The 17500-nt window shown below is 51.5% G+C and overlaps 1 protein-coding gene across 1 annotated transcript in view; it reads right to left on the reverse strand.

Moving 5' to 3' along the window:
• Positions 1–17500, reverse strand: part of naaladl2 (N-acetylated alpha-linked acidic dipeptidase like 2) — a 93727-nt gene that overhangs the window by 10021 nt on the left and 66206 nt on the right. The window contains exons 11-12 of the mRNA XM_084675752.1: positions 16918–17007; positions 1067–1160 (exon numbers count right to left, since the gene is read on the reverse strand). Of these exons, the coding sequence (XP_084531878.1) occupies positions 1067–1160; positions 16918–17007 (184 nt within the window). The remainder of the gene's footprint in view (positions 1–1066; positions 1161–16917; positions 17008–17500) is intronic.

A 17500-nucleotide genomic window follows, 5' to 3' on the forward strand; every position in this document is an offset into this window, starting at 1 on the left:
CCCTGAAAACAAACCCCCCTTTTTTAACTGTCGTTGACAAGTAGCGGTACAGTCACTACTGTTTGTTCTGCCCTTGTATCTCCCTGCCCCCCCCCCCCCGCACCCCCACCCCCCCCTGCCCCCTGTGACAGGCAGGGGGGGTGGGGCTGCCGTCCTCCCCCCCAAGGCTGGAAGGAGGGAAAGAAAGATGACCGTCTTCTGATTTGAATTTTACAAATGCAGAAATCAAGGTCACTGTCCTGGGAGCCGCAGGGCGTGATGGAGGCGATCGATACGTCCCCCTAAACAGATGATCCACCTCTCAATCATCCTTATGGGAGAGCTGAGAGAGCCAGCAGAGGGCTGTGTGTGTGGGATGGTGTGTGTGTGTAGAATGGTGTGTGTGTAGGATGGTGTGTGTGTGTAGGATGGTGTGTGTGTGTAGGATGGTGTGTGTGTAGGATGGTGTGTGTGTAGGATGGTGTGTGTGTAGGATGGTGTGTGTGTGTGTGAGGGATGGTGTGTGTGTGCATTCAGGACTTTAGAAAGTGCGTCGGTGAGCTTGCACATGTGACGCTGTGTGTGTGTGTCTCAGTACAGAATGGATATCTCTGCACGTGTTGATGTATGTATGACGCATGCGCGCGTGTTTGTGTGTGTGTGTGTGTGTGTGCACTCCCTGGCTGGCTGGCAGGCTGGGTGGCTGGACATCATGGATGAGTTATGTCACTGCATCGCCACAAGAGCACAATGCCTCCTCACGCACAGCCCGCATGCTCTTAGGAGCACAGAGAGGCCAGGCTCGCGTCTCCCTGCAGAGGACATGGTCCTGAATCAATCTCCGTCTGTTTGCGTGCGCATGACGCCTTGCGCACCAGAACATCCCGTTTTTTTCCGTCCTATCATCACGGCATGAATAAGAACAGTCACTGGAAGGACAGATTGTCGCTGGGAAGCAACACAATCCCTCCTCTCCCATTCTCCTCCGACGAGAGAGTGATGAGTTTGTTTCCAGACAACCCTGGAACAGCATGTCCAGAGCGGTGAAGCTGTCTCTGGCTCCAGCGGCTCAGGGCCGGTCAAGTACCTTTGAGTTTGTTCTGGACGTCCAGCGCGATGTCCAGAGGGTAGAAGGGGAGGACCGGGTCGTTGACCAATCGCAGCACAGCCTCGGCGGTCATCTGGAACGACACGGTCATGTTTGGGGTTTGTTCAGTCAAAGACGATCACGTATTCGATTGGAGCATTTATTGTTACATGACATGGACATGTAGATTTACTTTGGCGGAGTGGATGATCTAAGGGAAGCGCTCCCTGCCTCCTCGATACGACACATACATGATAAATGGCGCTGCCCGATTGCCCTGCCTGAACAAGCTGCGCTTATTAAGTCACCAAAGGAACGCCTGTTTGACGTCCTTTTTAACATTTGGAAAGGGACACTTTTTTTTTTTATAACTTCATTTTTATAGGCTGATCAGATGTAGACGTGATTACACACCTCCAAGACGTGACAGCACCTCATTGCAACTGAGCAGTCAGGTAGCATCTGTATTCACTGTGTGTGTGTGTGTGTGTGTGTGACCAGAATGAGGTAAGGTCAGTTCTCAGCTGGGCGAGTCTTCCAGCTGACCTGTCATGGCGTCGGCCCAGAAGACAATTGGCTGTGTCTGTATGAGCACTGCAGTCTCTCACCCTGAGACTTCAGTCAGACTGCTCAACCACACACAAACACACACACACACACACACACGCACGCACGCACGCGCATGCACACACACACGCATGCCCACACTACAACCACACACACACACTACAACCACACACACACACACACACACTATAACCACACACACACACATGCACACTACCACCACGAGCACACAATACCACCACACACACGTAAGCAAGAATGCACACACACACACACCAATAGTGGACCGCTGACCCTGTCACTAAGGGGTCCACCCTGCCCTTTGAGAGAGGGGGTGAAAGAGAGGGGGGGGGGGCAGAGAGAGGGAGGGAGGGGGGCTGCGGGGCAGGCCAGGGGGGTGAAGGGATAACTAGTGGGTGGACACGGCCCCGCCCAGCCCCCCGACCTGGGAGATGCCCAGAGTGCAGGCTCAACCACAGGCAGGGGTCAGCGGAGGGTGCCGGTCAATGCTGGAGATGAGAGGAGTGGAACTGTAGGTGGACCCATGCTCTGTGCTCAGGAATGGAGACAGAGAGAGGGAGAGGGCCAGGGGAGAGAGGGAGGGTGAGAGAGGCCAGGGAGAGAGGGAGAGAGAGGGGGGCCGGAGGAGAGGGAGAGAGGCCGGGGAGAGAGGGAGAGAGAGGGGGGCCGGAGGAGAGGGAGAGAGGCTAGGGGAGAGAGGGAGAGAGAGGGGGGCCGGGGAGAGGGAGAGAGAGGGGGGCCGGGGGAGAGGGAGAGAGAGGGGGGCCGGGGGAGAGGGAGAGAGAGGGGGGCCGGGGGAGAGGGAGAGAGAGGGGGGCCGGAGGAGAGGGAGAGAGGCCAGGGGAGAGAGGGAGAGAGAGGGGGGCCAGGGGAGAGGGAGAGAGAGGGGGGCCGGGGGAGAGGGAGAGAGAGGGGGGCCGGGGGAGAGGGAGAGAGGCCAGGGGAGAGAGGGAGAGAGAAGGGGGCCAGGGGAGAGGGAGAGAGGCCAAGAGAGAGAGTTAAAGAGAGAGAAAGAGAGACCATGGGTGGACAGAGAGAGCCAAAGAGAAAGACAAAAGGTAGAATCACAGGGCTTTTGATGCATGACATGTTCTGTTTAAACCGTTGTGTTCGTGCGGCTGGATGTGCTCTTCGATCCTAAAACACCGTTCCGTCATCAAGTGTTAGTGTTCCTGTCTTACTTTTCCATTTCCCAAAGCTTTTTGTGCTCCGCGGAGTCATTCGACAGCCCCACACGAATGAACAAACCCCCCAACAGGACAGACACGCACAGTGGATCGCATCCAGGTAAACAACAACAAGTGCTTTCACATCCGTACTGCTTGGGCCCTGTGGATTTTAACATTCAGCGGCTGCCCCTCCGTTCTTCACTACTTTCCTAGTGTTTATTAAATGGCCTGTAGTGGTAAGAACTGCTGCTGGAGAAATCCATCACAGGGGAGGGGGGGGGGGGGGGGCGGGAGATTAGAGCATTGATTTGAACCCAGTGAGTAATAATACTGCAGAAAGCATACGTCAAACCTGTGTAATGTACCAGGACAGAGAAGGCCGTTGATTTCTTATTTATGACCTTATTTCTGGATCCTTGGCAGAGAATGAGAGAGAGAGAATGGGAGAAAGAGAGGGAGGAGAGAGAGGCAACGGAGAGAGAAAGAAATGGTGAGAGTAAGTAAGAGTGAGAGGTAGTTGGTGAGAGAGAGAGAGAGGGTGTGAGAGAGAGAAATAGATATATATATATATATATAAAGAGAGAGAGAGAGAGAGAGAGAGGGGGGAAGGTGAGAGAGAGAGAGAGAGGGAAGGTGAGAGAGAGAGAGAGAGAGAGAGAGAGAGAGAGAGAGAGAGAGAGAGAGAGAGAGAGAGAGAGAGAGAGAGAGAGAGAGAGAAGGGGGAAGGTGAGAGAGAGAGAGAGAGGGGAAGGTGAGAGAGAGAGAGAGAGAGAGAGAGGGGGGAAGGTGAGAGAGAGGGGAAGGTGAGAGAGAGAGAGAGAGAGAGAGAGAGAGAGAGAGAGAGAGAGAGAGAGAGAGAGAGAGAGAGAGAGAGAGAGAGAGAGAGAGAGAGAGAGAGAGAGAGAGAGAGAGAGAGAGAGAGAGAGAGAGAGAGAGAGAGAGAGAGAGAGAGAAGGGGAAGGTGAGAGAGAGGGAGGAAGAACATGAGAAATAGAGTGAGAAATAGAACGGGGGATAGAAATAACGAGAGGGAGAAAAGGAGAGAGAGAGAAACGGACAATGAGGGTAAGGCAATCTGACAAGGGAGGGAATGAGAGAAGACAGAACAGAAAGAGGGAGCAGGGTCGATTTCCATTCTGTTCTTCAGCGTTGTATAAAACTGAAGCATAAAACACAGTGGTGACGGACTACATTAGTTGTCAACATAAAACAACTCTGTGTTTTGTGGACCGTCTCTGTGTATTGTTGGGGTTTGTTGTGGTACAGCACACATTCATATTACCCTGCACGGCGCAGTGGATGGGGCTGGAAGAAGCAGTATAGGCTTATAACCTGAACACTGGGCTTTAGCTAAGTAACTAAGGGATTTGATTGGCTAGGTTCGACCCCCCCCCCTCGCCCCCCCATTAGCAGTGAAGGGGAGGCAGCTTACCTAGCCCTGACTAGCTGTCACCAACCTGAGTCTGGGTTAAACCAGGCCAGTGTCCTCCAGTACCCAGGCACTGGCCAGAGACTGCAGGGCTTTTGCAGGGGAATACATTTGTGTACATTACAGAGAGGGAGGGCTGGAGGGCGGTCGGGCACTGGAGGAAACAACAGCCAGAGAGAGAGAGGGAGAGAGGGAGAGAGAGAGAGAGAGAGAGAGAGAGAGAGAGAGAGAGAGGGGGAGGGAGGGAGTAAACGTAAACGGATGACAGGAAGGTAAAGAAAGAGGGGGATCCTCAAGTAATGAGGGAAGGAGAAGAGGACGAGGGCAAGAGAGAAGCGGGAGGGAGGGAGAGCTGGAGGACTAGCCTGTACTTCCAACAGCAGAGGGCTCCCTAGGAGATGAGCAGCTTAGCCAGGCGCTGTGTGTGTGTGACTGAGAGGTGAATACTGACTCACAGCAGCCCGCACCGATAAGACTGCAGGCGCGGCCTGGTCCTGTCGAGGCGATTTGTCTCTCCTGCAGCGTTAAACCTCTTTAGAGGTCAACACACAAGCACACACTCACACACACACCAATGCAAACACACACAAACTGGCATACTTTGGATGTGGGTGTGGATGAACACTGTACCAATACAGTTGGTTAATACGAGCAAACAGCAAGAGTATTTATTGATTGGCCATCTCTCCACAAGCGGGGAGATAGTGAGAGAAGTGGAAAGGGTGGAGAGGGAAGGGAGAGCAAGACAGAGGGTGGGCGAGAACGGGAGAGTGAGGGGGAGGAGGAGATAAAGAGAGAGGGAAACCGAAAGAGCGAGTAAGACATTTCATCCAGCTTGTCCGCGCTTCTGAACAAACATCCAGATTCTCTCTGTGCCTCGCGTCGTTCCCCAAGGCATTAGGTCTCCACTGGTTCAGCACACACAGTTCCTGGGTCCGTTTTATAAATAAACCCTACCTATGGTTACGTAACGTCATGCTAGGAAACACTGCACCAGGCACAGACATACCAGGGAGTCCATCACAGACACATTCCCCCCCCCCCCCCCTTCTCCTCACATTTTCTGCTACAAGAAAATGCATTTATTACCATTATTTAAACCCTGTGTCTTGGACCAAAGTGCAAAGATAGGAGGTGTTTTTGGTTTTTTGTCTCGTGATTCTGTGCTCTACGGGTGTTTATGAGGGGGCAGTGTTTACAGCTTCCTGAGGCGTTTTTCTCGCTGCGAGGAGGAGGTGTGACTCAACCTGCCTGACGAGGATTCGATCCCCAAAAGGCAAATTGGTCGGCTGCTCATTTCATTTTTCAGAGAAAGCGCCGTGAGAGAGCCCCCGGCGATTTGCCTCCTCTGGCCAGGTGAATCATGGGGGTTGCAGTTCACTGCTTCCCCCGCTCAGCACCCATGTCTAATTAAAACTATTTCATATATATGTGAGGGCACAGCTACCGGCTCTGGTCTAGCCGCAACTGATATAAACTTGGCAGAGAGAAAATGAATGCAATTTAAAGCCACTAAGAACCCACTGTACTTGCTTCTATAATTGAATTTCAGGGCCAGTAAAAATACTTTTAAAAGGCAGCACTTTGTTGTGTGGGATATGTAACCCCCAAGTCATTTAACCCCCAAAGTCACTGGCCGGGCCACTTCTCTGCCACGCCAGCAACATCGAACCAACTCGCCGGTCATGCACCGTCGCAATGTACACATTTACTAATGTTGCCCGTTAATCACCGAGAAGGATAGCCCAGGGTTGGGAGACATCTTCTCACATATCGAAGGAGTTGGCTGGTGAACAGATGGTGGAGTACACCCGTGTACAGTTCCTCATGACAGCAAGCCTCTCCACAAACAGCTTGGGGAGATTTACTCATTCTGCATTTCCTCTAACAGAACCAAGTGTGCTTTCTATTTATTTATATATATTTTGCAGTAGTCAAACATGTATTATGGACAAACCTTCTGCAAATGCATTTAGCTGCATTAGATGAGTTAGAATTGCAGTCGGTTATATGTGCTGTACAAACATTTAGCTGAGATTATACTTGTGTGCCTGAGAGCTTAAACTGTAGACTTTCACGACAAACGGATACTTCTGAGCTGGCAAAAGAATTCCCTCCATCCCCGCATTCTGGTCCACATCCCAAACAACAACACCGTCTTGAACTATCAAATCATCTCTTTCTCCCGTCCTTTGAGAAAAACACTCATCTGACGACTGACTTTGTACCATGTGCGGAGGAGGCCATACTAGGTAGTGTCTTGAGATGACCCCAGGAATGAGAGAAGATAATGACAGGTGTCTATGGAGCTTCAAAACAGGGCAGAGGGGCGTGCTTCAACAGCGCACAGCTGCCTTCCCTCATGTCCTCTCCTCCATTTGTACGAGGTTGATTCAGCACCAGGCCCTAAACTGTTTGTATCAATTGTTAATATAGTCTCAAATAAATGTGCACTACCACTACTACTATTAATACTAACTGACTGAATAAACTAGACAGGAGGAATCAAAGTGCGAGGTCAGCCACAGTTCAATGTCCCTTGAGTGTGTGTGTGTGCGTGTGTGTGCCTGAGGTATGTGTGCTGTGCGTGAGCGTGCCATATGTGTGTGTTGCACCCGAGGCCCTCATTGGGATTCAGGTCCTGTAAGCCAGGCAGGCGTGCGTGAGAGGGTTAACGTGTGTTTGAGTTGTGGTCTGCCCGCGCCTTTTTATCTACACAGGCCCCACAAAGGCTTACTGAGCGGAACTCACCGGAAGGCCTTTTTTTTTATTTAAGTGCGGGTCTCTCAGGCCATCGTTTTATTGTTAAACAATCAGACATCCATGGCTGCTCTCTCCCCCTGCGCTGTGTGCGATATCTCACCTTGATGATTGAATGTGGGCAGAGTCTGGCATCTCTAATGTAAATTCATTACCCCGGCAGATGGTGCGTTCGAGTGTGTGAGGGGTTAAAAGACAAACACACTCGTCATAAAGCGGACAGATTGGGGCTGACGCGAAAGTGTGCTGCTGGATATCAGAGCGGGTTCGGAGCGTTTGCACACCAAACAAGAAGATCAGGAGATCCGGTAAAGGTAGAGAAGGGTGGAATGCTGGGTGCTTTCAACAGCCGGAAGAAATCGCCTTTAATATGTTCAGAAAAATGTGTTATGAGGGAAATTTGATTGTGTCACATCAGAGAAAGCCATGAGAAGCACGTGTGTGGTAAAAAGTCAACAAAAAGCGGAATTTTGACGTATTCATATCCCTGAGGGGTTGCGTTCATCCTTCTCCTAAACACTTTCAAAACAAGTGTCCTCCGACGAGATCTCACAGGCCAGTTAGAGGGATGCACCAGCGAGTGAACACGCTCGCTCTCCTACCGTTTCACGGTGAAGGACGCACTTTTAAATGCTGGATGGCAGTTTGAATCTGGGCCGCGCCAGGGCTGTGATCCAGCCCCCTCTGTCCCAGTTTCCTCCGAGGAGGGCTCCATATTAGAGGGATCAAAATGGTCTTTGTGCCCACCATGAAAGAAACATACAGTCCCTTGGCTCGCTCCGGAAGGGAGGGAGGGGTTCACTGGAAGGACGGCTACGCCGTACCCCCACAAGACCACCGGGGGGGGGGGGGGGAGGGGTGACTTGGGGGGGGGGGGGGGGGGGGGGGGGAGGGGTGACTTGGGAGGCTGCAGAGGGCTTTAAGGCAAGAGGGGGGAGAGAGAGAGAGAGAGAGAGAGAGAGAGAGAGAGAGAGAGAGAGAGAGAGAGAGAGAGTGTGTGAGGGCGATGGGATGGCAGTTGGCAGGTTGTTTGATGAGAGTTGGGGTGTTCCTATCCTGTGGAGAACTACTGGAGTTGTTATGAGGTTCATACTGGACCTGACAGCATTTTTCAAAGGGGCTAGGGGGGGGAGAGGGAAGTTAGCGAGAGTTCAATGCGACTCTCCATGAAGTCCTTAGTCATTCTCTGTAGACAGGAAGAGAGCCCTCTTTACTAAGCTTTAACTTCAGTACAACGACTCCCAGCAGAGTCTATGCTGGAGGCACAGACTCTGAATCATATTTCCTAATAATACATCTAACTGTATTTAAGTGTGTATTGACTAGAATTCATGATATGTTATTCATAATTAATATGAGCCAACTGTAACAAAAACATATTGATGAGAAGAACATTGGTAAACTCCTAAACTATAAAAAGAACAAAACAATGAAGAATCTCTGCTGGTTTGAGTTCAGGGTCTTATTGAGAGATGTGCTATGGTACAATGGTAATGATTTATCACAGAAGGGGTTATTAATATCATGCCTTGGTCTTTCTCACTGTCTTACACACACACATCACAAACATGCCCCGTGGAGCAGAGGGAGAGGTTGAACTCATGATGAGGGTTTAGGTCTGCATATATCTTTTAACAATTTCAATTAAAGTGGCATTTCATCTCATTCTAAATGCAACTCAGGCTCTCTTAATTGGCTTTTGTGGGACAGAAAACACTGGAGGCTCTCTGGCTGAGAGAAAGAGAGAGAGACAGAGAGAGACAGCGAGAGAGAGAGAGAGAGCGAGGGAGAGAGAGAGAGAGAGAGCGAGAGAGAGAGAGAGAGAGAGAGAGAGAGAGAGAGAGAGAGAGAGAGAGAGAGAGAGAGGGAGAGTAATTGGCGGCGTTACTAGGCGACATCCAGAGGAGCTATGTCTGTGCATCACAGCACCCTGAGGCTTGATCCTGAACAATAATTAACAAGAACAAACAGCATCAAAAGACATGCGCAAGTGTAAGAATCAGAGGGCAGACACAGAGGCTGAACCCCAGATATGAAGAGAGGGAAGCTAATCTACTACGGACTACAACAAAACCTGACAACCAAACATCCGGCCCTAAGGCTACTCACATGGATCCAAAGGAATTCCGACCGTCCTGACCCATCTGAATACGTAGACTGAGGATGCGGGGAAAGTACCCAACCCAGACAGACAAAACCCCAGACAGACGTGGTCTAGACGCCCGCTACAGACAGCACCAGATCCCTTCAGAAGCAGAACCAGAGCAGAGCGGTTCAAGATCTCTCCGCGACGCTGTCAGGGCGCGCTGGCGTTCCAGACCACAGGTCCAGGAGACAGGGTCCTGGACAGTGATGGATGAGGCTGCGTGCGCCGAGCCAGGCCGGGCCGGGCCGAGCCAGGCCAGGCAGCGGTGAGCCCGGTTCACGGGACAGAGACATCCCTCCACATCCCTCAAGACGCACGTCGCTCGGCGTCAAATGACCCCGCTTCCATGACGACGGCCGTCAAGCCGACGGTGCTGGAGTCAAGTCTCATTCACACACCACCCTTCAGCTCAGTGTGTCAGAGAGAAATGACTCGCTGACAACTCGTCATGTTGGATATTAGGCTCCTATAAACTGGCCTGTTTAAACTAAGGGGTCTGAGTGGCATACACATACACTTTTTCTTACCCACTTCCAAGACACATAGCCTAGGTGAGTGTTGCACCCCGACAGAGGCTAAGTCCCAACTCTCTCCCTCATCTCCTTCGTCAGTCTCCTTGTCCCCTTCATCTAATGGAGCCGGAGCAGGGGCCTCTGCGCTGATTTCCTCAGCCCACTTCCTGTGTCCTTGTCCCCTGCACGGCCCCTTGGCCGTCTGGGTCAAGCTAGACAGACGTGGAGCTGCCCTGTCTGGGTCAAGCTGGACAGACGTGGAGCTGCCCTGTCTGGGTCAAGCTGGACAGACATGGACTGCCCTGTCTGGGTCAAGCTGGACAGACGTGGACTGCCCTGTCTGGGTCAAGCTGGACAGATGTGGAGCTGCCCTGTCTGGGTCAAGCTGGACAGACTTGGACTGCCCTGTCTGGGTCAAGCTGGACAGACGTGGACTGCCCTGTCTGGGTCAAGCTGGACAGACGTGGAGCTGCCCTGTCTGGGTCAAGCTGGAGAGACGTGGAGCTGCGACGTGTTTCCCATCATCCCCAGCTGAGAGGAACGCCCCACGTGTGTGTGTTTGTGTGTGTGTGTGTGTGTGGGGGGGGGGGGTAATCGAAATCAGTCAAAGCCCAGAAGATCCACCTGGGTTCCAACGAGAGGAACCGCAACTCCTGCGGATTTGTCGGACGTGAGCGGATGTGTGGAATTCCTGCCGATGTCTGCCACTGGTGACAGAGCGTGGCTTCCGCCCTGAGACCCACCACGCCAGGATGATTCCTCTCCTTTCGTCCAAAAATGGCCCTTGTGGTTATCTCATGGCATTAAGTGCCATTTTCAAACGTCGCCACGTTTTTTGGGAGTGTTCAGTCATTAAGTGGAAAAGCCGAGGCTGAATTATGTTCTTTTGTGACAAAGTCCTCGCGGAGGAGGACGACAAAAGAGAGGGCAGAGAAGCGGAACATGCAGGAACGTGCCCAGACAGAGAAGGAGAAGATATCAACAGCCAGTTTACTATGGTGAGGCTTGTTTAATGAACATCTTGGAGAATTACACATGGCAGACCTGACAGAGAGAGAGAGAGAGAGAGAGAGAGAGAGAGAGAGAGAGAGAGAGAGAGAGAGAGAGAGAGAGAGAGAGAGAGAGAGAGAGAGAGAGAGACAGAGTGTGAGTGAGTGAGAGGTGGTCAGAGAGACAGAGAGAAAGGGGGAAGAGAGAGGGAGAGAGGGAAGGTGCGAGGAAGAGAGAGAGAGAATGAGAGGAAGAGAGAGAGTACAGACACACATGACAGCCCCGACAAAGAAACCAATAAATGACAATTAGAGAAGCCGGTCTGACTGAGGAACCCCAGACGAATATTAATCGTCACTTTCTATTAGTGTGGAGAACGAGGTGCAGTCACTACTGACTGCACCTGCCTGCCAAGCATGCGAGCAACAGGAACAGGGAATCCACTGAGCAGTTCCTCTCAGCCCCCCAGGCTGAGAGGAACGCATTCGGGTGAAGGAGTCCAAGCTTTGAAGACACGATACGATCTCACGTTGGCGAGCGCGGGGATACAGTACGTCCTCACACACCGCACTGTATGCGCACTTCCATCCATACAGTGCTTTGACCTTCAGGGTTCTGTGTTTGCGGTTCGCTATCGACCCGTGTTGGCGCCCGAGAAGGCTGTTGTGTGTGCGAACGTGTTTGATTGTGAGAAAAGCCTCTGGGTTAGGACTGTGGGAGGTGATAGAGCCAAAGTGTGGGGTTCTTATCTTATACCCTTTAGGTGGTACAACACACATTTGAACCTGATAACCGGTGTCTTCGACAGGAGATAAGGTTTGATCCAAATGAAAACTCCTGTTCACACCCGTCGCGATAAGAGGGTGAGGAATCTCCATGGTAACTAGTGTTAGTGAAATGGTTTTTGTGAAACGTTTCTCATGTATTTCATTTAATAACATTGCTTGTAAAAACCTACGAACCTGACCTAAGGTAAACTAACTCACCACTAATCAAACTTAACCCTAACGTAATGTAGCCTAACATAACCTAACATAACCCTAAACTAAAACAAGCTAACTTAACTCCCTTTAAACTGATTTCACCAAATGTCACCGACCATTTTTCTCAGGGCTCCACATTCAGAGCACTTTTTATCCTTGTCTTGAGTGACTGCTGTGATAAAACGACTGCATACGGTCTTGACTTAAAAGGACATTTCAGTTTTTTCAACGAAAGTCAGAGAGAAAACAGAGAGGGAGAGGTTGCACTCGGAGGAAGAAAAGAAAGATAGAGATGTACAGGTGTGGCCTTCCAGAAGATGCCGTAACTCTGTCATCGTGTTGACTTCAGGCTTCTCTCTCTCTCTCTCTCTCTCTCTCTCTCTCTCTCTCTCTCTCTCTCTCTCTCTCTCTCTCTGTCTCTGTCTCTGTCTCTGTCTCTGTCTCTGTCTCTGTCTCTGTCTCTGTCTCTGTCTCTGTCTCTGTCTCTGTCTCTGTCTCTTTCTCTCTCTCTCTCTCTCTCTCTCTCTCTCTCTCTCTCTCTCTCTCTCTCTGTCACTCTGTTTGACGACCCACCACACTGCAGTGCACACACATCCCCTGACTGTCAGTCTAGTCTCTGGAGCACACACACACACACACACACACACACACATATGCACTCCCATCCCCCGGCACAAACATTTCCCCACTCCAGGCCCATAGTCTCTGACAGACAAGTCTCCAGACTGACATCCCTTGAATCCTAAATCAAGTCTCCAGGCCTGACACTGAACCCTGCACATTTGAAGAGATGGGAGATGAGAGCATCGGATTGGTTTAAACTATGCATTAACACCGCGAGATGCTCTCTGGTGTGCTGTCCTGTTTGTGTTGACGCGGTAACATTAAATAGGCTCTCATCTCACTTTCCTTCCCCTCCTCTCTCTGTTTTCTTCTCCCCTCTGCACACTATCTTCTCTTCTCTTTCTCTTCTCCCCTCCCTCCCTCCCTCCCTCCCTCCCTCCCTCCCTCCCTCCCTCCCTCCCTCCCTCCCTCCCTCCCTCCCTCCCTCCCTCCCTCCCTCCCTCCCTCCCTCCCTCCCTCCCTCCCTCCCTCCCTCCCTCCCTCCCTCCCTCCCTCCCTCCCTCCCTCCCTCCTTCCCTCCTTCCCTCCGTCTTCATCAGCTGGAGGTTCCATGAGTGAGTGGATGCATGACAGTTTGTCTCCATCACTCCACATTCCCACGCGTTCTCTCATGCGTCTCTCTCTCTCTCTCTCTGTTCTCTCTCTCTCTCTCTCTCTCTCTCTCTCTGCCTCCCTCCCTTCGTCTCCCCCACACACCCACCCTCCCCCGCCCCTCCCCTCTCTCTCTGTCTCTTTTATCTTAATATCAGCTAGTTCAGGCACAGCCTGGGTGCCCAGCACGAGACGATACCTCTTGCAGCCACCCCAAACCCAGGAAGGGTGTCCCCTTAGTGTGTAGGGTTAGTGTTCAGGGGGGAGTTAGGCTGGGTGTGTAAGGCCCAGAGTACTGTGAGTGAGCAGAGTGTGCAGCTGGTCTGGGTGATGGAGTGGATGAGGGTCTGGGAGCCTGTGTGATCGATGCCAGGCTGGGGTGCCAGCATGAGGGGGAGTGGGACCAGGCACAGCGTGCTTGAAGAAGGAGCCACAGCAAGGAGCCTGGCCACCCCTGTCTCCCCCTCCTCCTCCCCCAGTACTGTCTCCCCTTCCCCCACCCCTGTCCTCCCCCTCCCCTTCCCATATCCTCTCTCTCCTCCTCTCCCTCCTCTGTCCTCTCCCCCCTTTACCCTCAGCCCAGTGAACGTCTCCCCATGCCAAAGCCCCCCCCTCTCCCCTCCTATTTCCCCAGCCGTGGACAAAACCACACATGACAAATGAGGAGAGGGATGGTGGAGCTCCCCCGGCAACTGGCCTAACAATGCCAGACTGGTCCATGGAGACGGGGGTGGAGGGGGGAGTGGGGGGCTTCCAGGCAGACTCACGAGTGAAAGTGACTGTTGAGTTTGTAGCTGTTTGCCTGTAACCGATAGTAATAATACAAAAATCAAATAGATCTGTCAGATATTAACTGTAGGATTGCTTGTAAATTGTCCCGCATTGCTTTATTACAACGAAATAAACGTCTTGTCTGAAGTTTCCTGTTTTTCCACCAGTGATCGTAATGAAAAAGCTTTCTGTCACACGGAAACAGGGATGTCTGGAGTGCTTAAACGAGCCCCTCGTTTGCCCCAGTGCATTTGACTAATGCAGCTAATCGAATACACAAATGTCCCCAGAAATTCATGGCATTGAACTAATGCATGTCAAATACACAACACTTCGCCCCCCGGAATCACATTGCTTTAAACTAATGCACCTAAATGGCACAACAATGTCCCCAGACTGACTGAACGCACTAATCAACACTCTGAGAGGTTTTCCAGAGGAATAACACATGCTGTGTATGACAGGGTGCTATATGAGTGGGATCTATTTGAATGGGGTTTGTTTGGATGGAGAAACACTAACTCAATGATGTTCTACTTTGTGGCCAGACAGTACACAGGCCAGAACTTTGGTCCAATCATACTAAAGCTCACAGGGTCCTATGTAACACACTTTTGAAAAGAATTGTTAAGGACCCTGGTTTAAAGAAAGTATAAAAGTATTAAACATTGTATTCTTACATGTTCTTCCATTGCCTTTGGTTCAAGGTACAGTAATGTGAAATATAATGTATGTTTCTAGGTCTTTGTGAGCTAGAAGAAGAATTGTTGTGTGAAATATAGCCTTCAATCTTGTCTGATGGAGACTGGACAGAGGTCTTCCAAGTGTTCTATATGTACCGATGGTGACTCAGATGAAGAACACATGTTATAGGCTTGAGACCTTGAACTAGTCAGGAATTAGCGTATAGGTTACGGACAACTCGGGTATGAATCACTGCTTGGTCACATGCAACAAAGTACTCACACACACACACACACACACACACACACAGGCACAAACACTCGCGTATGCGCCTGCGCACACACACACACAAACTAGTTTCCTCCAGGCATGGATGAGAAACACATGAGAGTGTGGGGTCTCGTGTTAGAGACACCCAGCTTGCTAGTTTGCGTGGAGTTTGAGGGTGATGTTGGGTTTGATTGGGCGTGACTGTGAGGATGTGCCAGCTGTGAATCACACACACAGGCTGTCATCCCTTGAGATCTGGAGCGCTCCCCTGATAGCACCTCCCCCTCCTCTTCCCTCTCTCTTCAAAGTCTTCCTGACATTACTGTTGGGCGTTCGGTGTGTGTATGGAAGACAGAGAGAGAGATGTAGAGTGAGAGAGAGACAGAAATTTAGAGTGTGTGAGAGAGAGAGAGAGAGAGAGAGAGAGAGAGAGAGAGAGAGAGAGAGAGAGAGAGAGAGAGAGAGAGAGATGTTTTCCCTCATGAGACTGTCCTGGTATTCCGGTACATCTGTGTGGTGGAGTTGTGTTAAGGATGAGTGGCGTGTGTGTGTGTGTGTGTGGAGGTGAGTGCGTGTGACTCGCCCTGTGTGTGCAGGTTCGTGTGTCTCTCTCAGCATGTGTGCTTCCCTTCCAGTGAAGTCTCTCTCTTTGTTATGCAGTCTAGATTCCCTACCACTGCGCCACGAAAAAGGGGATATTTTGACATCGCCAGGCGTGTCCTCGGAATTCAGAATCACTGCCGACAGCTCTCACAATCAAACCCCGGTGAACTCAACTGATCCTGAAGACCAATTCACTCCGGAGTTCAGCGCCGGCCCGCCGCGCCGGCTGAATATTTAACCGCTGGAGGAACAACATCTCCTGAAACTTAATAATTTGCACTCTGTTCTTCCTCATCCCAGCCCATTGTGCTGGCCCCGGCTCACTCGTGTTCCGGGCCATTCTATGTCCTGCTCTGCTTTCAAACTCCTCTCCTCTCTGCTTATCTCTCTCTCCTTCTGATGATCTCTTCTGTGCTCCGCTTTACTCCCTCTCCTCTGTTCTGCTCGCATCTGCTCCCCTGTGCTGTCCTCTCCCCCTTTGCTTTTCTCCTCTCGGCTTGGCTTTCCTCTCTTCTTCTCTCCTCTCATTTCCTCTCCTTAGCTCCCCTCCTCCCTCCTCCTCCTCCTCCTGCCTCTGTTCTGCTCTGCTCTCCTTAACTACTCCACACAAATTACTCCTGGCACCTCACATTATCTCCAAGGATGTGATGAGGGAGAGGTCTTAACGACAGGCCATATTTCCCTCGGCTGTCATGTCACTGGCCTTGCTTTCGTTGAGACACACAGGCGCACACACACACACACACACACACACAGACACACACAATGAACAGAAGAATGTGACTGAAAGCTTTGTGGTTTCCCTTTGTATGTGTGGGAGCTTTTTGTTTTGGTCTTCCGTCTCCAGGTGCTGTCCTCTGCAAGACAACGAGCAGGTGGAGAGAAAAATGAGCTGTCGCGAATCAGAATTCAGCTTGGCAATCAGCGTCTGAACAAGAGCGGAGCTGGAGGGGCCGCCGGCGTTCAGGAAAGCAAGCGTGGCCTCCGAGGAACGCCGAGGCCCTTTAAACACGCGTGTGCACGACACTCAAAGCACACACACGCAAGCACACGCACATCCACACACACCCCATACACCTCTCTCATACACGCACGCAAGCACGCACCCACGCCAAAACTCTTCCTCGCGCGTATGCGCTCGCACACAACCCACACACACACCCCCACCTAACCCCTCTTTGTCGCACGCAAGCTCGGGTTCCATTCGACCACGACTCTGCGCACACTCTAAGCGCATCAAACACTGTCGCCGGAGTGCGTCTTTCCAGCTTCCGACACATGAGCCAGCACCTAACAGCGGCACGCTACCGCGACACCAACGCGTCTTTCATCACGACGGGGAGGGGGGGAGGGGGGGGGGGGGGGGAGACACGCACACAACTCACACTTAAGCTCGCCATCTTCTTTGCATGAGAATGGAGGGGCGGGGCGCACGTGGGAGGCAACCTGTATATCAACGTTAGCTGCTAGGCAGCCCTGCCAGCCTGGAGGCAGGCTCCGGCTTCCAGCCACAGCAGAATAAATAGCTGGGCGCCGCATGAAAAGGTTTTACAGCAAACCCATACCTCCACACATCCCCGCGTCTGCCAATTAGGAGGCTTTTCACTCTTGGTAAGTGTTTGTTTTTCTTTTGCCGCCAAACTGGCGGCGGCCCTGGGTGAGTCCACAGCGATTTCTTTCGGCAGCGTCGCGAGGGAATTTTTCCGGGAAAGAGTGGAGCGTTGAGCTTACCTTAGCGATGGTCTCGTGGAATTTGAAGAGAGGGTCCAGGGTTTCAGGTGACGCGGCGGAAAACTGGGCCTCTGACAGGAAGCTGGTTTTCTGGGATGGAAGGGAGGAAGAAGAAGGAGGAGGAGGAAATCAAAAACCGGTCCCTATGCAGTTTCCATATTCATCATACCCCGATGTACTATGATTGGATTTCGAAACATTTCTCCACGTTACACTCCGCCACAGCAGGGAGTTCAGTGAGAGGAATCATGTTTTTGCCGGTGAGATCTCAATCTTAAAGTGATTTAGACATCCTGTGGCCAATGTAGCGTTTATATTTGAGGACAAATCACAGGTTGTAGGTGAAATATGAACTGATATGCTACCTGGTCCACTACGACAGTGACTAGAACACTCCTGCACATAAGAAGGAGTCCTGGCATGGCGCTGCTTCTACATGTCTGGATCCTGTCCCACCCTACATGTCACACTCGAGGGAAAACCCAGCATATCTCGAGTCAGACACTTCCAATAGCCAGAGCGCATTTGTTTCTGAAGAAGACCCTGCAGTTGCATCAGTTATCCCCAGTCTGCTACGCCATCA

The sequence above is a fragment of the Hypomesus nipponensis genome, chromosome 16 (assembly GCF_054491055.1).
Source record: "Hypomesus nipponensis isolate SF chromosome 16, ASM5449105v1, whole genome shotgun sequence".
Classification (NCBI taxonomy): Eukaryota; Metazoa; Chordata; class Actinopteri; order Osmeriformes; family Osmeridae; genus Hypomesus; species Hypomesus nipponensis.